This window comes from Periplaneta americana, chromosome 6, assembly GCF_040183065.1.
Source record: "Periplaneta americana isolate PAMFEO1 chromosome 6, P.americana_PAMFEO1_priV1, whole genome shotgun sequence".
NCBI classification, from domain to species: Eukaryota; Metazoa; Arthropoda; class Insecta; order Blattodea; family Blattidae; genus Periplaneta; species Periplaneta americana.
Window position 1 is genome coordinate 50,346,942 of NC_091122.1, and position 24,812 is coordinate 50,371,753.

Sequence of the window (24,812 nt, forward strand, 5' to 3'; positions counted from 1 at the left end):
TTGCCACCCTCACATAAGCCCGCCATCGGTCCCCATCCTGTGCAAGATTAATCCAGTCTCTATCATCATACCCCACCTCCTCAAATCCATTTTAATATTATCCTCCCATCTACGTCTCGGCCTCCCTAAAGGTCTTTTTCCCTCCGGTCTCCCAACTAACACTCTATATGCATTTCTGGATTCGCCCATACGTGCTACATGCCCTGCCCATCTGAAACGTCTGGATTTTAAGTTCCTAATTATGTTAGGTGAAGAAAAGAGGTGATAATATATGTTAAATATAACAAAACTTTTATTACACTTTTCCTTCGATGAAGCACCGTTAAGCAGGAAAGAAATAGTCTTTGTCCAATGTTTGCAGCGCTCTATTGTGGTAATGGCCCCAGAGAAATGACTGATTGCTATAAAATTAGATACGTAAAAATAATCTGAATAGTGTCTTGAGTGTATATATATATATACATATATTTTTTTTTGCAAATTAAACCGTTTAGCAATGAATTTAAACTGAATAATTGCGAAAATCGTTAAGATAAATCTTGCAACGCAGTGCAATGTTGCGTACCTGTGGCAGTACAGGAGAGGGGAAACATGTGCATGAACCTGCTCACGAAGTCACTCAAAATGAAGTACTGAGAAGTCAGCAAAATTTTCTACAATGTTGTCAATCATGTGTCACTGCCAAAGGAGGGCATTTTCAGCATCTCTTGTAATTGCGTGTAACGTTTTCGAGGAAGTTTTCTTTATTTGTTTTTCCTGTTCTCATTTAGCCTAGCTGTAGAAGATTAATTCTGATTTCCAATTTCCACGTTTTGTTTTCAATTTGGTACATCATTTAAACGGAAACATTTATGTTACAAGTAAATAATGTGTGCTGTAATGATTTCTTTTCAGGAGTGTTAATTTAATGTAAGACAAATCATGTCAGTAAAAATGATTACAATTTATTTGATATCACAAGATGTGGATTTCCATTTAAAATTGTGATCACTAAGCTACGAGAGTATTATCTCATACCCTTCCTACCCTAAAAAGAGAGGGGGACGAATACTATGAGTTGCTTTTGTTTACGTCCACGAGTCTACATCATCTTGAAATATTCACTCTGCCGTCACAGCGCCAGCCACACTTGCTGAAGTTATTGCAGTAACCGTGATGTTACCAAATGTTACATAGAAACATAATGATTTCCTCTAAAATGGTGAATGTTAGAAAAAAAAAAAAAACTTATTTAGATTTTTTAAATGTCTCCTCATGATCTATTATCAGTTTCATTTTGGTGCAGTGGTTATTTTTCACTCTGTATACCTAAAGAAAATTGATTGTCCATTAACAAGATGGAAGTATTCCATCTCATGAAGTGGAAACAGATCTAAAGAAGAAGAACTAGAGTTGCTATGATTGCAGCTTCTACTATTACGTCTTCCATGGTATAATTTATTAGCCAAATTTGACAGTTAAATGCCCATCATCAAATAAAATATATAACGACAATGGAAAGTGTTAAGTTAAGAATAAATGGTCATAGTAAAGTTATATTATTACTGTACCGAATAAGGATGAAACATGTTAGAAATTATATAAATGAATGGACATTACAAATCGTGTATAGCTAAAATTCAGCCTCGTCATTCAAAGTTTGCCATTTGAGTCTGTTTTCAAGGTCAAGTACACCATGAAAGCTTTCAAAACGAACATGACTTTACATTTGTTTGTACATACTTGAAATAAGGCTGTACGGAACAATAGAATTCCAAGTCATAATGAATGTGCAGGTAAGCACAAACATGGCATTAAGAAAGGGTTACTATTTACATGGCGGCAGTCTTCTTTTTAACAGACAAAGAAAATTTTACACTTCTCAAATCCTTTGGCAGAAAAACTTGAAATGAAATAAAAATAATAGCTGTTCTTAAAAGTAGGCTTTTGCATATTTCACTGTATCTTGGAAATGTCTGAAACTTAATATTGCCAACATTCTGGAAATGCACGCAGGTTCCATCATCAGGGCAGATAGGTATGCACAGAGGGGTTGCCTACTCTGTTGGGCTCATTATGCCTGGCTAATTTGGACGACTAGTCTTTCTTGTATGTCCTGATCATGGAACCTGTATATAGTTCCAAAATATTGGAAATGTCAAGTTCCAGAACACAGTGGAACACCTGAAAGCCTAATTTTGATCACATCCACAATGAAAATCTAAAAACAAACATTTGACAATTAATATGTAATGTATTTATTATTATTATTATTATTATTATTATTATTATTATTATCAGTTACAAGTTATCACTATCATCATTGCTATCTCTGTTTTCTTTCTTTTTTCTTGTATTAGCTTGATGAGAGCTCTATAGTGTTCTTTTGACTCTGTTGACCCTCTGTAGGGCTTTAATTTAATATGTATTATTTTCATCAGTGTTTGTATTTCTTTTTTGTATTTATATGTGCTATCTGGTAGGATGGAAGAGAAGGCCTTATGGCCTTAATCCTGTCAGATTAAATAAATAAATAAATTGTTAGCATAATATGGTCGCCGGAATAGCTGTTCTATTATTAAATCCTTTATTATGCAAAGTACCTTTTTAATATTTGGAATTGGAACAATTTACAAACATATTTCTTTAAAATATAACTCAATCGAAACTTTGAATCCATAATAATTTAATTTATAACCATACCAGTACATTGTAAGTTCATCTGTTTAACACACAAAAACAGAAAAAGGAAACCTTAGAGGAAAGGGAAGCTTAGTTTCATTTCTAATTGTCATGTTAGACAAGAAAAAAATACCATAATAGACTTCTTTTCTTTTTCCTTTCCTCCTCTGTCACCTAGAAGTTTCTAGTCTATTCTCGTTTCTAAAAACATACTGTTGTCTCATCTTGTAATAAGAAGTATACTTTCAAATAAACTTACAGTAACTAACTAAAAAGAAACATATAGGCCATTCAGTATCTCGTGAAACCTACCTGCGTGTGAGGGGAAGGAAAAAGTGGACTGTGAAGCTTCCCTCCCTCACTACGCTTTGATTTGCAAGCTAGCTATTCACTTACCCCCACAATAAAGTTCTTGTTATGAGTTATGGCACACGAATGCATTTGGTTTCACGAGATAACAAATGACCTTATAATGTTTGATTAATTTTTTTTTTTTTTACTGATAGAATATGAATTCATTTTTCAAATCATAAAATGTGTTTTACATAACTATTTCGAGGTTCCAAACATGAACACATATTTATACAAGCTGATTCACGAAGAAATGCTGTAACTTTACAATATAATTTTTTAAGAAGTTTTGAATAAAAAGGTTCTAATCTGAAAGAGGGAGTACTGCATTGCTATGTACTGAATACACAAGTGTACAGTCTTAGACACAAAAAAAAAATCACCGATTTCTTGAAGCATAAATTTGTCTAAGTCCATTTCGGGCATAACCAGGTTCACACGACCAGAGAAAGGATGTTTATTTTACACCTAATTTACTTCTTGCATATATCTTTGTTATGGATTATTTATAACAATTTATCTATAAACAGAGATAAAAACAAACAAACAAAACAGGAAAAACACGAGTGGAGTCGCGAATAAGAAATTCGTTCACATGTATTGTTTTTAGTAAGTTATTTTACGACGCTTTATCAACATCTTAGGTTATTTAGAGTCTGAATGAGATGAAGGTGATAATGCTGGTGAAATGAGTCTGGGGTCCAACACCGAAAGTTACCCAACATTTGCACATATTGGGTTGAGGGAAAACCCCAGAAAAAATCTCAACCAGGTAACTTGCCCCAACCGGGAATTGAACCCAGGCCACCTGGTTTCGCGGCTATACATGCTAACTGTTATTACACAGTTGTGGACTTTCACATGTAAACCTAAGCTTTCAGCTGAAGTTTTCCGAGGAGACTTAGCATATGGCAGCCAATCATTTTTTTGTCAATATTATACAGTATACAAACCTAGCACTAGTCTGAAATTGTCTTGGATACGTTTAGAAAACAACTCATTGGCAAACTGTTGTTGTTAAACATGAAAATATTAAGGTTGTGCAATGCTGAACGCGAAATAGTAAATGGGACATGGAGTGATGTGGTACACTATTTTTGTCATTGTGTAAAACTTTTGTAGATTATGTTCAGTACCAAATGAAACAGAGCAGAATGTAATTTACAAAAATAGTTTGCTAAGAGTACAGTAGTTATAGACTGATTTACTCCCACAATGTCATGCTGATTTGATTACTACATACGATCTCTGAAATTTCAGAGTTATGGCGTGAGTTTTAAGAGTAATATTGAGGGCGGTTCTCTATTTTTATTGTCTGCGGAACTCTGAATGTGATCGTGGATAATTTTAAACAAATATTTACACAAAACAGGGGTTATTTTAATTGCTACGTAAGATATACAATGAAGCCAAGTTATATTTTACTTCAAATCACACAACACACTGTTTTAACTTGAGTGATTCCACTCCATTACGATGTAACTGTAGACATTACCTAGTAATTTGCCAGTCTGGTCGAAAGCAATGTCTTGGACAGAGTCTGTGTGACCCTTCAGAGACTTCTCGTATTCTCCGGATTCAAAATCCCACACTTTTAGAGTGGCATCTTCACTTGATGATACCATAACACTAAAAACTGGGTGGAATATAACCTGCAAAATTACATATTCAAAACGTTAATATGCACGTAATATACTGCACTGTTACAATGGAGCCAACCAGAGTTCATCCTTTATTTCCTAAGCCTGACAGTTATGAAAACTGTTTTTTTTTTTCCCTTGATATTTCATAGCGATATCATGTAATAATGTTTTATTTGATGTTCAGCCTAATTGACATATAATTTTAAAATTAATGACATTTACATATGTAAATGATCACTGGTATTATGAACATTGAAGCGAACGTTTTCGCCCTTCGGGCATCATCAGGCATTTTCATACAATATCTTGTACATTTTTTATGTCTATGTATAATTGATTAAAACACAACCTATAATATAATGCTGAACCAACTATTAAGATAAACTTGTGATAATTAACGGTCTAAAATTTAAATTACAGGTATAAAATTTAATGTATAATAATAAAATTGTAGCAGACCTGTTTGTAAAAAAAAAAAAAAAAAAAAAAAAAAAAAAAAAAAAAAAAAAAAAAAAAAAAAGGTATCCCCGTAACATGCCATGAAGGCACTTGGAGGGCATGGAGGTAGAGCCCCATGCTTTCCATGACCTCGGCACTAGAATGAGGTGGTGTAGTCGGCACCACGCCTTTTACACCCGGGAAAGACCCGGTACTCAATTTTATAGGAGGCTGAGTGAACCTCGGGGCCGTTCTGAAAGTTTGGCAACGAGAAAAAATCCTGTCACCACCTGGGATCGAACCCCGGACCTTTCAGTCCGTAACATTATAAAATTGATCACATAATAATCAATACATTTCAGAATACTTCACCATAAAAACGAGCGATGAATCACTGAGACCAAGACTCGCAACAAATATTCGACTAATGGAAGCTATTATGAAGTTTAAAGAGGAACCAAATAGTTTTTATCATGTTTGTAATTTTATAATGTTGTAATTTAAACATAAGACAAACAGGTCTGCTACAATTTTATTATTATACATTAAATTTTATACCTGTAATTTAAATTTTAGACCGTTAATCATCACAAGTTTATCTTAAATAGTTGGTTCAGCATTATATTATAGGTTGTGTTTTAATGTACAAGATATTGTATGAAAATGCCTGATGATGCCCGAAGGACGAAAACATTTGCTTCAATGCTCATAATACCAATGATCATTTACATATGTAAATGTCATTAACTTTAAAATTGTGATATGTCAATTAGACTGAACATCAAATAAAACAATATTACATTATATCATATTGTATTGACTATCTGAATATCTTTTATCATGCTTTCTAAGATAATTTCATAGTGAGTTTCGAACTTTTATTGTAGACACTTTTGCATTTCTATCTTTTAATGTAAACTTGCTTCTCAAAAATTATTTAGTCATATACATGCACTGGAATAAACTAATTGTGCACTGTTTAGTTAAAATCTCTAATTTATTATTATTATTATTATTATTATTATTATTATTGAATCTCCAAATGTAATAGTTTCGGCAACAGACATATTAGGGTTAGAATTGTTACCTCAGCATTGTACGAAAATAAACAGAGTGTAAGTAATATAATACTTGGCAACAATAAATTTTTACATCAGGGATAAACTCTTGCTGGCTTCAATCTATAATAGGTCACTCAGGAGAAGACGAGCGTGGAGTGGGGAGAAAGGGTGATTAATAGACAACGTTACGACAACACGTGTAATACTTTTACTGGTAGTAAGTGGAAACACTATTTCTGCTTACTAGTAGTACAAGTATTGCACTATTGTCATAACATTATCTATTAATCACCCTTTCTCCTCACTCCACGCTCGTCTTCTCCTGAGTCACCAACAGTAGATATAATTAGTATATGGTTTTGTATCTTTCTGACCTATACTTCAGAATTCTAACAGAATATTACAATAGTCTAGTACATACAGTCATGAAGCTTGAGATGATGAGAGTACTAGGAACAATAGACTGTGCCGGTACTATTTCGCATTGTCTGTGATGAGGCGATAGTCGCGATCCTAGTGGTTAGCAACTATCTATGGATGCATATTCCCTACATATTGAGTTTCGTCACTGTATATACTAGACTGTGATATTACTACTACATACGAGGTGCATTTGAAAAGTTCGTGACCTGACACACAGATGGCATTGAAAACGTGTCAACAATGCCGCCATTTTACATTAGTTCATGGCACGAAAAATCATACATTTCTGTAGACTACATTCTGAAGTTAGTACGCCAAACAGATTGGCAAAATGATAAATATCGAGCTTCGTGCTGTCATCAAATATTTAGTTAAAAAAAAAAAAAAAAAAAAAAAAGGTCCAACAGAAATTAAAGCGGACATTGATGCAAAAAAAAAAAGTCCAACAGAAATTAAAGCGGACATTGATGCTACACTGGGGGAATCCGCTACAGCGTTTTCGACTGTGAAAACAAAAATTTAAACATGGCTGAGAGAATGTGGAAGTCTACCGTCACAGTGGACGTCCAGTAGCAGCAGCAAATGAAGAAATTTTAGAAAAAATCCGTAAGATGGTGTTGAATGACCATCGACTGAAAGTGCGGGAAATTAGCGAGGTGAACAGGTGGCCACATCTTAGTCAATGTCTCCACAAGGTGGATTCTGCGTTTGTTAACACTGGAACAAGAGCACATCCGATGTCAAATTTCGAGGAATTGTCTGGCTTGATTCGAGAAAAATACGCCCAATTTTTTTAGGCTGTTTGTGACCACTGATGAAACCTTAGTACATACCAGAGACAAAACAGCTGTCGAAACAATGGAAGCACAGTAAATCTTCGCCTCCAAAGAAAGCAAAAACTGTTCAATTGGCTGTAAAAGTCATTGCATCAGTGTTCTGAGATTCTAAAGGGATAATCATAATTGACTATTTAGCAAAGGGGAGAACAATAACCGGAGAATATTATTCAAATCTCCTGCAGCAACCAAAAGGGAAAATTCGCGAGAAGAGGCCGGATATGGCCAAGAAGAAAGTGTTGTTTCATCACGACAATGTACCTGCTCACAAGTTTGCAATCGTGGTTGCTAAATTACATGAACTATGGTTTGAATTGTTGCCGCACCTCCCTACTCATCACCTCTCACACCCTCAGACTTTTTCTTTTCTCGAAGCTCAAAACTCTCTCGGCTGGGAAGAAATTTTCGTCAAATGAAGAGGTTATTGCGGCATTGTAGCATCAGTGGACCAAGTGTGTGAATCTCAGGGGGGATTATGTTGACAAATAAAGATTGTTTCAGAATAATCCTAGTTTAATTTCTATGTCAGGCTATTAACTTTTCAAACAACCCTAGTAAAGTACTAATGGAAATGAAATAAGAACTCATTACTAGAGCCCGGATGTTTAGGCATTTATTTTGATTAAAATAGGCAGGCATATACGCACTAGAAACAGTAAAAATAGGCAGTGAAATAGGCATTTATTATTCATGGAAACACAAACAATTGACAAATACTTAATAAACTATCCCATACGATACTTTCTTTGGTTATATGTCACAACAAGATGCTTTTTTAAGTTGTCAACTGTCATAGTGAGCCACCTGTCAGAGAACGTTTTTCTACTGAAGTGAATGGAGCAAACTTAAAACAACTTATTTCAGAAAGACTGTCTCTACTTTCTTTCAGAGATCGAGAAAAACCGACTGTGTATTGTCTCAAAAAGAGGGATGTGAGAAGGGATTAGAGACTTCAAAGTACGCCTGACTAGTGCGTGCAAGCGACAACAGTAACGGGACCTGGAGACTTGCTTTTTAATACTTCCCTCATCCCCTTTCTTTCGCTGATAAACCCCGAAGTGACCTGAGCACTGAGGGTTATACTGTTCAAACATCTTTGTTAAATGACATAAAAAATGGAATCTGTAGGGGAGAAAAGTTTACTTCTTGTAAACATATGTATTGCTGGAGAATAAGATTCTCAGCAAATATGTGTGTGAGGTGAATATATATTTTTAATTCGTACAACCGTTCTGTTTTTTGATATATAATTTATGTGTGGTTTATTTTAAATGCATTAAAATATATAAAATGTACAATAACGACGTAAAAAAGCTTAAAAAAGGCATTTAACCTTAAAATAGGCAACGGAAGCTAAAATAGGCAAAAAAAGGCAAAATAAAAATTGGGCCTATCATCCCCAAACGTGTGGAAACATGTTTATCTCTAACAGGTCTTTCATACACACACTCAGTTTAAAAAAAGACATTTTGCCTGACACCCGGGCTCTACTCATTACAAGACAAAATTAAAAACCACAGATTTGTATAGTTTACTAAGTACTATGAAATCCAGTGAATAAAAGCAATTGATAATAACTTCGACAATGTACCTTTGTAACGGGAGCACGATGACCTGAGAGGCAATATTTCTCGGGCGGCCTTGGGATCCATTCAGTCGGGGATCGTTTACCTCGTGTAGGAGCACCTTCAATAAATTCCTTCTCTGCTTCAGACAGCTTGGACTCTAGTTCCATCACCTTAAAAATCACAGTGTAAGTTACACTCTCTTCGAAGAAGCACAAGCAGAAGAATTTATAATCTAATTAATTAGGTCATACATTCTCAATTATTATTAATGACAGGCATAATATTACTCAATTCGTTAAAACTATGGGCAGCTTCTATACTGAAACCATCAACAGACCTCGAGGGAGAAGATCAATTGAGGTGGTAGCCGGAAAAAGGGCCCATAAGCAAAAGTCATGTTTCGAGAAAACAAAGATTGAAAGATTTATTTTTATGTAATTGCGATTTGAATGCACTTTTATCAAAACAACAATGTGCATACTGTTACAATACAAGTTTTTGTTAAATAATGCATTCCAACTTTAATAATGTTACAAATATACATATTTTATTGAAACATTTTATAAGCCCTTTTTCTAGAGAAGACGCTTATTTTATCAAATACCTTTAGTATGATTATATTATAGCAGACATTAAACATCAGCATTGAACAGCGCACATTACAGAGGTTTACAAGTTCATAATCATTTTAATAAAATTATATTTCTTACATATATCTCATAGTTACGTCATAAATTCTACCGAATACGTGGAAATGAAGAATATCTGTTGGATAAAGAATACAGACTACAGGTTATTTGGTATTAATCTAAAATGGATTCACACTCACTTTGAGGATCATCTTCACTGATGTTTGCTGAATTCCACGACTACGCGAAGGTGCATGGGTTCATTCATTTAGCTACCCCGCCCTCTGTTTACAAGATATTGAAACAAAACTTTGTAAGCAAGTAGATTTTAAAACGGAGAATCGAATTAAACATTTTCCCGAAAAAGGGCCTATAGACCTATGGGCCCATTTTCCGGCTATCACCTCTGTTGAAAAATGATTTGAGTCCATAACAGGCCACGTTATATTTGACTGGTTGATGATGAAGATGATGATGATTTATTAACTAAAATATATTTTTACGATGAAGTCGCCACGATGGTCTAATTGATAGAGCACTGGACTTATAATCATGTGGACCTGGGTTCGAATCCCAGTTTACTCCCCAATTTATAACTTGTGGAAAACGTATTATGTGTCTTTCACATGTTAAATTTAATGTTACCTTGTTAACATTTTTCGGCCTGCTATTGGCCATCATCAGAACTGGTTGTTGCTGGTCTTGGCGCCTTTTGTTTTGTTTTCTGTGGGGGTGTGCAACAACCAGTTCTGATGATGGCCAACAGCAGGCCGAAACATGTTAACAAGGTAACATAAAATTTAACACGTGAAAGGCACATAATACGTTTTCCAGAGTGATATAGTGTTAAAAGTTGTGTAATCAAGATGTATTGTAACTTGTGTTCGGCAAGCTCATGGTCCAGGTAACACAGGAGTTTTCTTAGTGACATTCCAACAAATTTCCATCATCACCTCATCTCATAGCAGATGTAGTGTAGACCAGCCTCCTATGACGCACCATGGGCAACGAATCTTGTCGGTAAATTGGTTTACACAACTAGCTTCATATGTATGAAATGAACAGGTGAAGTAGCAACCATTAGTAAAATATATATACTGTATTTGAGATGTGTTGAATTGCAATCAATAACGATTTCTTGGCTGCAGGAATGGAACCAACAGGGAAATCTTAGCAACATCTTATGGGTTAATTTTCATCAATTGATTCAAAGCTACATTTACATTTGTCGCCATTCCCACCCCCACCACCAATTCTAACCACAGGTTAGTCTGAACAACCTGTTTTTACTCAAATCAAAATAAACTCTTCTACATTTTCGTAAGATATTGAACAATTCCTCTTGTCACGCTCTTTACATGATTCACACTGCAGGTTAAGTAGACAGAGTGAACCATAAGTAATGCCATTAATTCCAAGGGGTTGTTCTTTGAGATATTTCAAATAAAAAAGTTGCTCGTTTTTGCTTCCTTTTCGAGATAAAAGATGTTTTATATGAAACATTTCATTCAGTGTTTTGGGAAGACCATTGATTTAATTCCCAATACACTCAGTCAATTTAAGAAAACAGTATATTATGATAATAAATGATTGAAAGAATTCAAGTTTTGTCCTTTAAATGTGCAGAAATTTGATCCGAACAAGTATAACATTTATTTATTTTTTTCAGAACAAAAAGTTACATTTATTGGTCAACAGAATAACCGAACAATCAGAAGCACACCTTTTTTTGTAGCCTGATAACAGAAGTCCATTTCTTTTCCAGTAGACCTCCATATTTTCTCTCCACCTCTCCTGGCATATCAGCCTCCTTCTTGAAGGCTTCCAAGGCGTCCATGTAGCCATTACTGCTCAAGTAGTCTGCAATCGCCTTGTTTCTGAAAACAAACGAAAACAACGAATAATCAATGGACTGGATTCAAGATAATGACAGTAAACAACAATGTAGATTTTGTACCACATTTATATTAATTCTATCAGAAACAAATAGACGAGAATGGAGAGTAAAAGGGAAGAATGGACGAAAGAAAAATGTCGTAAATAAGTCAGTCTTATAGCAATATTACTTGAATGTCAATTATGCGTACTGAATCACAGAAAATACAGTATATATTTTATGTTAAAAGTATGTTAACTAATTCCCAATAAACAGTGAATTTTCTGCCAATTATATTATGGTATATAATTATATAATTATAACTGGACTCCAATTATCCTTCATATATATATATATATATATATATATATATATATATATATATAAATTCCTTCCACTCGAGTATCGTAGTAGTCCTTTCTCATTTCATTTTTGAGCATAAAATATACACTATGTGTCAATATCTCTTCTGCTGGCTTCCATCTTTTTTAAGCATTTGCTCTCCCATTTATCTAAATTATAATTATAGTGAGGGAGAATCAGTATCTTTCAAATAATACAAGTTCAAACCAAACTACAGAGATAGAAAGAAAGAAAGAAAGAAAGAAAGAAAGAAAGAAAGAAAGAAAGAAAGAGGATCCGCAGAATCGCAATAATTGCGTGGAACGTTTTAAATGGTTGGTGGTTGAGAGACTGTATGTGCTTGGATGTTTGTAGGGTACGATGTGTATGAAATAAATTAAAGATCATTAGGCATGTCTCCTTGTTAAGAGATATTTTATTGTATCCTCTATGCTATGTTGGATCAAAAAAGGCATTAGGAGCCAATTTTACAGGGAATCGACGTACTGGAAGACCCAGGAAAAGATGGGAAGATGGTATTAAGGAATATGCTGCAAGCTTACTCCAGTGTCACAACTGGAAGCTTTCCGCACAAGATAGAATAAGTTGGAGGCAAAAGCTATGGGAGGTCAAGGCTCGAAATTGAGCTGTAGCACCATCGGATGGATGAATGCTATGTTGAAGACTGCATCGGCCCTTTGATGCTTGGAAGCAAAGATACGAATATGTTATAGGTTGCATTGATGTGCCTCCGATAAGGAGCATGATGCACGTAGAGTATTACAGAAATGGTAAGGGACATTTCTTCCAGAACAGGTGTCCACTTAAATAGTTGCAGAAACCAGTAATGCTTTTAGGTTAACCTTTTAAATTTATATCGGGACTGTGTAATTCCTATAACATTTCACTGAATACATTAACATGACTATTTTCAATGCAAAAATTCGAATATATAAACGAGACTATTTCATAGTAATGATACAAAGTAACACTGTAATACTGCTCATAAAATCAAATGATAAATTAGAATCATACCAGAATCTTATCTCCCTACATTCTTTCATTTAAGGGATTAGGTACAGCTTACAGCAGTAAAATTTTGTAAATATTCAACATTTTTTCCCTCGATTATGGTATCTTGTACAATAATGAAAATTAGTATGTGTAAAACATTGTCCTCCTGCTGTATGATAAAATATTTTTACGATTTAAAAAAATTATTTATATATATATATATATATTTTTTTTTTTTTCAAAATTCAAAATGCTGGCAGTGGGCTGTGCAGTGGTGAAGCGTTTCCCTCATAACTCAAAAAACTATCCAACATTCTGTGATTAAATTTTGTGTGTGTATTTATGCATGTCATATCCACAATATGATGCAAAATCACTTCTCTATCTTTGATAGATTGTCTAATAAAAATAAACTGATTTTAAAAAATGGTCAAATATTAGTGTTTTCTTCTAACACAAAATAAAAATAAAACTATTTATTAATGAATGTAGGTGAAAGAGCATGATATTGTAAACATGAGTTTCAGCAATAAAATAAAAGAGAGAGAATATTAAAAAGTTAACAAGTTTATGAGTTATGAGAGAAACGCTTCATCACTGCACAATGAACTGCCACCATTTTAAATTAAAATAAATATATATATATATCAATAAATAAATAATTTTTTTAATCGTAAAAATATTTTTTTCGTATAGCATAAGAACAGTGTTTTACACATACCAATTTTCATTATTGTACAAGATACAGTAATGGAGAAAAAAAATGTTGAATATTTCCAAAAATTTTACTGCTGTAAGCTGTACCTAACCCCTTTAAAATTACGACAGAAAAAGTATGAATAATACATAAAAAACAAATTCAGTAAAGAATCTATGCAGACATCTAACTTTTGAAATATCCGAAGGTATTGAGGTGCTTAATTGGTGAGACATGGAACGTCCCTAAGCACTTCAGCTCAAATAAGCAATATATTACATATCTATACGAGCTTGTCCCCATCAGGAAGAAAATTAAGATGCTGAGGACTCCAGTGCCCCTGATGCAGATCTATGAGTCGTCTAGAATCCATCACTACTGCCCTCTACCAATCTTTGTACAAACAGGAATATCTACCATGATGGAGGCCAATTTGGCTTTACGCAAACACAAGAGATGCCTTATTTTTCGAGACGGATATGATAATGAAAGAGAAATTGTGTTGGTGTAATGACAAGGGAAAAACGAGAGAACTCCGAGAAAAACCCTCTTAAGTTTGGCTTTGTCCATCATAAATATAACTCCGTCATCGCTGAGATAACTCGGGTCAGTGGTTTATGACATTTACTATAGTCCTCGATCTCATAAAAACCATGGGAACATAATAACAAACTCGTATATTTAATTTCTTCAGAATCGTTGCATATTCAAATTACTGCGATAACTTAAATCCAAGTGTTACTGAACCTACCATCACGGCTACAAAAAATAATAATAATAATAATAATAATAATAATAATAATAATAATAATAATAATAATGATTGTTATTTTGCCGTGTTGTCTTGCCTGAACATCTGAAATCTGTTAAATATCCATGATTAATAAACTGATAATACATCAAGCCATAGTCACCGTTAGTGTTATAAGGTAGATTAAATCATTAAATTATTATTTTTGTACAATAAAGCACATGTTGATTATCGCTACTTCTTACTTTTCTGAATGACATTTTATCCATATTCTACTTCTGATCATTTCTTTCAGTTACTTTGTATGATACCAGTTGATCTGAGAGTGAACTGAGCTTTATCTATTTTCAAATTATGTTCTATTTCTTATGACCAGGGAACGGATTTATATGGACTAAAAATATATGAAATATGTAAATATATATGTAGTTATTTTTACCAAAATATGGAATTAAATATGGATTTTTACCAAAATATGGAATTAAATATGGACTTAAAATTATAAAAAAATGACTATGTACGTTAAATATTGGTACATTTTAATCAAACTAAACAAAAAATATAATGGACGTACCTTATCTTCCAATGTAGTTTCAACAAAACACAATTTTTATTGTCTGTTACCATAACAATAGGTTACAAACATTTCTTTCAAGTGCTGAAAAGTGAATCTTCTTCTATTGTCTCTGAGGATAGATTTATACTGACTAAAAGAGCGTTCGACGTCACAAGAAGTAACTGGTACATAATTCAATTTCACAATGTCTGCTGGGGATAAGTCCAAGTTAATCTTCACTGTTGATTCACCACTCATCACAGCAACAACCTTTTGTAGTTCTTCATATCCAGGGTTTTTTGAAAGTACAGTGTCCACCTTAGCTCTTACTGCATCTGCAACTTTACCTCTACCACGATTCAGTTGTTCCACAGTACTATTTATAATTTCAAAACTTTCAGATAGTGAAAGGTGCCTATTTTGGAGACTTTTGAGCGTTTTTATGATGCATGAAAATGTATGCTGAATGTGAGCTAAGTCATTCTTCACACTTATGTCACAGGTAACTGTTTTCGCAGTATCAATTGAGACTGCATCTTCAGAGTCCAATGCAAGGAGAACATTGTTAATAGAGTCTATATGTTCGGCATAATATTCAACTGCTTCTAGCCATGTACCCCATCTAGTTAAAATTGGCTTTGGTGGCAATGGAATTTCAGGGTACATTTCTTTCAACACGTTAACTCTACTGGGAGCTTTGAGAAATACTTTTTTCACTGATGAAATCAACAAATCTACTTTAGGGAAATTGTCTCTGACCACTTCTGCCACACGATGAAATGCATGCGCCACACAAGTAAAATGAGTCAATTTAGGATATACAACAGATAATGCTTGTCCAGCTTTGACCATATAAGGGGCAGCATCGCTAATAAAGAATAACACATTATCGTACATAATACCCTTTGGCCACAGGATACCCATAGCTTCGTTGAACAGTTTAACTATAGTTTTGTTATTGCACTTTTCTAGAACATCACAATGTAAAAGAATTCGTTCAGAATATTGTTCACTTAACAAACCGATAACTACATTACCAACAAGTCTACCTTCTTTGTCGGGAGTCTCATCAATGGAAACCCAAATTGAACTATCTTTAATTTCATCTCTTATCTTCTGTATTGTCTCATCGTAGATGGATGGAGCATACGTCTTCCTAAGTGTTGACTCATCCGGGATTGTATGTTGAGTATATTTTTCAAGGAATTCCCTGAAGACCTTATTCTTTAGTTTGTAGAGAGGAATATCAGCAGAGATGAGAGAACGGCACAGGTCGATGTTAAACTCAGATCTTACATTCGATGTTGTTGGTTGTGTTAAAAACAATTGTCTCTGCTTGGAATTTAGTTGTTTGTTGGCCTGATGTTTACTAGTTGTAATGTGTTGTTGCACCAGGAACTTTTGTGTAGATGATACTGCACACTGACACAAATTACAAAATAATATTTTATTGTCAGTTGATAAACCATCTTCTTTAAATTCTGAAATGTAACTTGTTAGTTTTTATTTTAAATTGACTGAATGACGTACTTTTGGCATATTTACCGTCTTTATAGTATGATTTACAAAACTGAACCTATGTGTACTCTGACTGGCATTTAACTGTTGAGCTGCACAACTGAAGTCTGTTAAAAATTTTAAATTAAATTAATACAGTTTTGTAACTTACTTTCCCATTGTTGATAGGACTGCTAATTTTCAAATAACTCTGATGTTAAAGGGATTACTGAACATGTGTTTAAATCTCTATTGTTGAAATGTATTTTTAAAAGTTAATGGAATTTTGTTTTGTTTTATTGTTAAACCTAATATAATATGGACTGTTTTATATGAAATATGGAAAATATATGGAAATTAACGAACATATGTACTAAACTCTAAAATATGAAAAAATATGGAAAATAAAAGTAGGATTTTTCAACCCTACACATTGTGAAACATAAAGATAATGCAAAATATAAATTATATTAGCTTTATAAGTAAATATGTATTTACATATAAATCCTTTCCCTGCTTATGACAGTGTTGTCTGCAAGTGCTGCTTGTCCCCAAGTACAGGGACATCATTTTATTTTTACTAACATTTCTAATATTGACCTGACTATACCTTTGGATTAACGGTTGAGAACCTGAAACACCGTATGCTACCCACTTCCACTACTGGAGTTCGATGATACTGGCGTAAAATACAAACAAATCACTTTACTAGGTATAGGAGGGAAGAAAAGTAGTTCATCCATTTACGTAAAGTAGAAAATATCGGGATTTTGAGTTTGATCATTTTCATTAGGTTTTTCTTTAATCAAAATACAGTACTGTATTAACAATGAGTGTTTTTACTCACGAACTGAGCTATCCATTCTGACGTATTCATTATGCAGTGTACATTATATTGTCTACAGCACATTAGCGTACAACATAGAGAATGAAGTTAAATTGAAAAATAATCATAATATGGATATTTAAACACAATTTTGAAAACGGTTGCCGTTCATTTCGATACAGGCTTCAGTTCTTTTGTGCATATTATCGCACTATAGGCTACTGCATCTAATTCCAATTACCAGTTTCGTCCTTCGTACTAGTAACTCATGTTGAAATAATTCTGTACCTACTCTATAAAAGAGTACCTTACGTACTGTAAATTCAATCTTCACTTCTGCGCGATCCGAAATGATAAAATTACTCAGACGTGCTATCTACTGTCCAAGTGGTTTTGTCGCAGGGTCGTAGAAAGGAGGGAAATCACGTGGCAATTAATTAACGAGACCCTTTTATTTAAGCTATTTTAAACACTTGTATAATATTACGTAGACGTCCAATTCCTAACAGAAATTAATGTTTTCAGAAAAGAGCTAAGACAGCCCAGCCACTAGCCTTTAGCGGCGAGCAGAAGCGGGTGGGGGAAACCGGGATGCGACATAGGCAAACGGACGACAGTACCTGTGAGAGAATATGATTCAATATTGAAAGCTCTTTCGTCACTGGAAAACTCGAACATATTTCTGGAACGTACTATACTCACTAACTCAGCATTGTTTGTGTTTACTATGATCGTAAGGCGACTTTGACTGTATACGCTTGGTTCTGTGTGGAGAACGGTTGGAAGTTCACTAGTAGAGCGGGTAGGAGTGAAGTACATTAAAAAACTCGGGTAGGTACAATAAAAATTGAAGTAAAAATAAAATGATGTCCCTGTAGAACATACGGCCCTCCATCATCATCCAGTGACGTTTCTAATCTCTTATACAAAGACACTGAACCCAGCCTGCAATGTCGACTCAGAAGCAGAGAGACTGACAAGTATTTTAAGTCTGTAGGCCTACTTCGTTACTGCTTGTTCTATTCTAAGTTCTCTGAAACAATAATCCATGGTGACACAAGGGCTACATAATTTCATCTGTCATTTTATCTTCTATAAAAAAATAGAGAGAAAACTGTCGAGCCGATTTCGAATAAACCGCAATTTCATGCGCAGAATTCTTGGATAAATGAACTCCTACGCAGGAAATATCGGGCGGAGGGGGAAGGGATACCGTTAACAGAAGAAATTTGTGTACATGGGCGGACAGTTAGGGTACGTTTATGTTGAAGCGACGACAAACGATACTAGAAGCAATGGTGCTATATCTAAGAGAATGGGAGCATGCACTTACATTGAGATGTTCACGTTGGAGGGACGATAAAAGCATCGATAGACGAGAAAAGCGACAAAAAAGAAAAACTTAATTTATTTAGCTCTTATGACCATAGACTGAACCTGTTATAACTGTACAACAGATTATTAATCGATTTATATGTACTCGTAATTAAACTCGAGGTACATATAACTTGTGTTGAAAATGGATATTGACAAATTAATCAGCTGTGTGTTTATCCGCAAACCATTATGGCAATCTCCTCATATATTAGATAAGCTTCGGGACAGGTTGAACCTCGAAATGGATTCAACAGGTCACCGTAACATAACTTTTATTATTGAATTTCCAAGTTTATAGAACTCTATTTTACCCGAAGGTATATTAGGGTTCTAATTAAATCATACATATTATAGCCCTGTATAAATACTTACATAAAATATATACATAATTATGGCATAAAATACACATATTACATTAAATGTGTATGATATAATAAAATCATAGTTATATTAGATACAAACACGTAGATATGAGATAAAATAGATACACAATATATGAAACACAGACACATTACATACAATATTTTCCCAGGACATATCACATACAGACTTGTTACATAAAAAAGTAAGCATTTCGTAGAAACACATATTACTTTTAAGGACGTATATGACATAACAATAACATGAAATAAGACACATGACATAAAAAGACATGAAATAAGACACATGACATACAAATGCATGTTCAACACATAAGACATAGACATATTATATAAAAGACACAGACAAGACAAAAAAAACAGAAGAATTATATAAAAACATATATATGATATGAAACAGAGATATTATAGCTATTATTATTATTGTGATTATTAGTATTATTAATAATAGTATCTCCTTTTATTGCTGCCTGTTTTACCCTGTGGCATGTTAGATTAATGATAAAAAAAACCTGAATATATATGCCTGTTGAGTCAGTCTATCAAACAGCGTCGGATTTTCATTAAGAACATTCTTTATAAACGAGATTTTGTTCAAACATGTCAACCGATTGCGATTTTTCCTGGAATCTCTCTAGCCTCATGGCTAGTCTTCTTCTCTGCCTTTAAAGTGATGCATTTAGTATAGATTCCAGGCGTTTCACTGGTTCCAGATAACTCCCCCGTTTCCTACGTCCTGTGTTTTGCCTATATTCAGGGCAGTCCGGAAACTTACTGATTGCCCTTTGTAGACACACACACACACACACTGTGCAGATTGAAGGGGCAAAGAAGCAACTAAAATAAATCAAAAACCTATTATGAGTTTTATAATTAAGTGCATGGTTAATTAGAAAATTAGGCTGAAAGTCTGCGTAGTATGGCAACAGTGCATAGCCGGCTCACCTACGAATACACACACGAACTCGGTCTGAATAGCAATATTCTGTAACAGCGTTGCCAGACTTCCTAATGGCAGGAAATAACGATACACGTTAATGTTATTTAATTTAAAAGGAAACCATTTTATTTAAAAACTGCAAAGGGATAAATCATTCCTTACCAGTTTCTCTAATGATAAGAGTAAAAATCAGAATCGTACGGCTAGTAATTGAATCGGTTATTTGAGAAACCACGCAAGTCTATTTTTAGCCAAAACGAGTTTGTGTTTCTAACATTAATGCATATATTTGTACGTCTGTAGGAGAAAGATACATGTTCGCCTTATTTTAAGTGATTCATAACAATATTTTCCTGAAGAGGGTGAAATCAAAGGATATGATGAGATATTTTCCTGATCTAGTCGTATTAACACAGATGACGCACCACGCACCAAAGGAGCTGTAGTGTGGGACTTCAATTAAATGCTATGGATTCAATTATAGAGTAAAACAGTGTTAACATTTAGGGGAAAATTATTGTTTTTCTGAGGAAAGTATTTAATTTGGGACTAATATAGTTTTAGAAGTTTTTATTGTACTTCATCCAAGCATAAAAAATTAATTGCTATTCGTGTTTATTAAGTACACTGACTTGGCAATCTAATAATATATTTCAAATGATATTCTATCCCTTCTTTGTTCATATTGAACGCTGAAAACCAAAAGTTTACTAATAGACTTCCAAGCATAATTTCTTCTGAAGAGTAATATGTTTCAGTACAACAAATTCTCCTAGCCAGTTTAGTGAATTTACTAAAAATATGCATAACACAACCTAACCTTTTCTAAGTAACCTTAAGCAATCTCGTTTACATGAACATAAATCGTCCTTTCCTAAACAAAAAAGGATTAAAAAAAAAGTCGCCCTAAATAAGGATTCGATAGATCGGTCTACTAATCAATTCACAAGAGACAATGATTAAAAACAATTATGTGACAATTTGAAGGAAAAAAACATTGAGATAAATGATAAGAAAACATAGGAAATCATTTACAATTAAAAGTTTCTTGGGTACAAATGATTACTAATTATAGCTAAGGATGATTTTAACACATGAGATCCTATGGCACCAATCGTTGCATCAGAAATTTTAAATTGTTTAAGTTGAGTTAATTGATTATATAAATTTTCTATATACAGAATCGAAGTATTATAAAATACAATATGATGTATTGATATAAATTAATTAAAGAAAGAAAATTTCATCTAAATAAGAGAGCTCAGGGAAGGATGCAAGAATACTTGTTTCAGATTAAGTTATTTTCGAACTACATAACAGTCGGTAAAATTACAAAAGCCATTAGGCCTATCATCATCTTCAAAATGTATTCCCTGGTATAGAATAATTGGTAAATTCCTCGTCGCTAAAATGTGAACACACGATTCTTTGATTAAATCAACGCCTATCTAGTGTTGTTTCTATTACCGTTAATCATCGCATGTATGTATCCTTAAGCATACAAACGGAAAGCCAAAATCACTTCGGTATTAGGGATGCTGCAAATGTGTATTTCTGTGGAAATCTCGAAATAAATTTTTGTGGCATAAGAATGCATAGTTTCGTCAGGAAGCTTGTGTTATTCTTCAAATAAATTGCTTGATGTATGTACATCCCATGGACAACAATGGTTTCAAGTATTTTTACCTGCTGGTATATCTAATATTTGGTAGGATCGTATGCAAAATAATTTTAGAACATTGTAATTATTGTTTTATTAAAAATAATGCTGCAGACTCTAAAGCTGCTGTCCAGATGGTACCAACCAACATGTTTAGCCCATCACTGCAGATCGTTCACGGGTACTTTGAAATTCAACGGTATGAGCAGAGAAAATTATTAGTGATATAGTAAATCTTCCTTAATCCGGACAACCAAATTATTAGGGAAGGAAATAAACTCCAAAGTGTTCCAAGAGAATATATACAGTATTTTAAACCAATTTCTGCAGGAAACGTTTCGAGTGATGCAGTCAGGTCTGTCGAGAACATCATCATTATTGTCACGTATGTACTGTATTGCATTACCTTACATTTTATGAGTATTACGTCTATGCTCTTTAAATTTAGGTCTATAATAGACGTGTTTTGTTGCTATAAACGGAGCTTTCATACACTTCCTACTGTAGTTATAGATTATCGGCCTTACTAATAAAAACCTCTATATACAGACGTTTAACTGTCTTGTACTTATACAACGAGTAGCTCGTTTATAAGTCGTGTGTAAATTCCTTACTAATAATCACTACATACGTCGTGTATAATAGTATAATTGTCACACAGTTACGTCATAGTTTCGTCTTTACTTCGTTACGAAAGGTTTTTTTTTTAAGATGTTTTTATTAAACGTACCAGGTCTCTTGGACCCTCGCCTTTTACAAAAACATGATTTTATAAATTGAAATGTAAATAGGTTTTGTTAAAGAAAATTGATTACTAAGACCGTCAAAGACGGAAGTATTTGTTTGAATTTATGTTATGTCTCTTAGTAAAGAGTTAGCATGATGAAGTAGCTTGTTCCTGTATGTAGTCTGTAGATCTTGAATATGAGCAACCAGGAAGGGTATATGAAGTTCATTGTAGAGTTTGACATTGTTCGTGAGGTAATGTGCACCAGTGATTGTTCTGCACACAGCTCTTTGAATTCCTTCCAGACTCTTCAGGTGGCGAGGATGAGCTTGGCCCCATATCTCACAGCAGTAGTAGATGTATGATCTGATGACTGATGTATACAGCAGGAAGTCAGACTTTTGAAAAGTTGATAAAGTGCCATGTATCTTTGAAATGCTTAGTCTCTTATGTTTTGAATGTGATGCCTGTAAGATAAACGTTTGTCTAGAAGTACTCCAAGATATTTAACTGACGTGGTAAAAGGTATTATTTGGTTTTGAATACTCAGTTGGTCTATAATCCTGGGAAAACGTTTTGTCATCAGCATAGAGACTGTGTAGGCAGTCCGGCATTGTAGTACGAAAGGAAAAAGAATATGTGAGGTTCTCTATTGCATCTGACAGAGCGCTCTAGTGTGCCGTGTTATGTATCGATAGTACAATTGGCTCTGATCGATTACCACACTATATTTTGATCAAAGAGTACAAGGTACAGCAATATCACAGTTTAGTATATACAGTTGCGAAGCTTGGGATTTTTTTTTTTTTTTTGCATTTCTCGCAATAGTTGCTAGCCGCTTGGAGCGCTGTGAGTACTAGGAACAATAGACTGTGTCACTGCCATCGTGATCTAATACAGGCCGTAAGGCAGACCATGCAACTCGCTTAACCCGATCACGAAGGGCGGCGTTTCAACCATATAAATTAGTTGGAATGCATAAAGAGTAACATATATTTCTCTAAAATGTAGCGTAACTGCATTAATAAAATTTAAAACAATGATGAGACACTTCAGACATAAATCACTTGCGAGTTAAGATGAAATATTATTTTTGGTGTGAAAATTACGTTGTTCGTATGTGTAATACTTGCCTTTATTTCGATTAAATATTGTGAAATTCTTGTACATTCATTTATGCACGATTCAATAATTTTCAGTTGCACCGCACGGATATTTAGATATGTTGGAATTATAGGTTAGTGGTCTCCAATGTCCTGCCATTCATATGGAAATATTATAGGTTATGTTTACTATATCTTATATTCCTCAATTCGCAATTATGCATTATAATTAAGCATAATGTCATATATGATACTCCGCACATTCAATTTGTCTGCATTTTAATACTACAATTGAGTATTGAATTATCATATTTATCTACTACCTAAGAGACGAAGTAACAATCGTACGTACACTAATTTCATAGGAGTGGTATGATAAATTTTCTGTCTTTATTAAGGAAAGTAGATGTGCTATATTAGATCACAATATAACTTCTTTTTTATTAAATCTCAAAATAGCGTCCATTCTAAACTTAAAATGTTGATGCGAAAAGATTATGTTAACATGTAAAATTCTCTTCACATTAAAATAACACAGTTTTGCAATTATTTCTGCGACATATTATGCAACAAGAAGTAAAGGGAACTTATGAACACATTACACTAAATAAAACTTAGCTATGATACGCAATAAAGTTACAATATAATAATTCACTGAGCTCCATACACTGAAATAGAAAACCCGAACATATATTACTGCCTGGTCTAGATCGAAAAGGCATTGACTGTGCCGTATTTCGCATTCTTGTGAAAAGTTGTGTAAACTGAAATGTTCGTTATCGGTTGTAATAACTGTAAATGGCTAAAATACAATAATTTGAATAATAATATGGGACAAGGAAACGTTTGTTGCACTATAAATTCTAAGAAAAAGAGGTCAGAGTTATCCTTCTTCCGAAAGATCCAGGAAGGTGAGTTTATAAAATATAATATAGACTTTATGAAAATAATATATAAACCTTATGTATTTCGTATTTCAATAGTGGAAGGAAGGTGTTAATTTTTCAAAAGAACACGATATCAAAAGTACAATACATTTTATCGTCTGCTAGGGAAAGAGTCTGTGATGAGGCGATAGTAGCGATCCTGGTGGCTAGCAACTATCTATGGATGCATATTTCAACTGTCTATGTTTGCATATTTAGTAAGTACGTATTGAGCTTCGCAACTGTATATACTAAACTGTGGCAATATTATTCTAATTATTCTGTGCTCTATGGTTTGTTCTTCTGTGGTTACAATGCAATCATCATCATAAAATGACAGTCGATACGAACAGCTGTTAGAGGGGCGGCCATTTTTTCTCTATATACAACGCTTAAACAAGGAGTTTCGTGTATATTACTGCAAAGCAATTCCCAGACTGTTTGTACATCAATCGCTTATGCATGGTTTATTAGTAAAGTTTCCTGTCTCAACTCTGCATAAGTCTAGTATAAAAACTATATACGGTTTA

The 24,812-nt window shown here is 33.8% G+C and overlaps 1 protein-coding gene across 1 annotated transcript in view; it reads right to left on the reverse strand.

Annotated features, from left to right (window-relative positions):
* The window catches only part of Lis-1 (LisH and WD40 domain-containing Lis-1), a 233,657-nt gene that overhangs the window by 14,242 nt on the left and 194,603 nt on the right, over positions 1 to 24,812 (reverse strand). The window contains exons 3-5 of the mRNA XM_069828088.1: positions 11,334 to 11,487; positions 9,005 to 9,151; positions 4,508 to 4,664 (exon numbers count right to left, since the gene is read on the reverse strand). Of these exons, the coding sequence (XP_069684189.1) occupies positions 4,508 to 4,664; positions 9,005 to 9,151; positions 11,334 to 11,487 (458 nt within the window). The remainder of the gene's footprint in view (positions 1 to 4,507; positions 4,665 to 9,004; positions 9,152 to 11,333; positions 11,488 to 24,812) is intronic.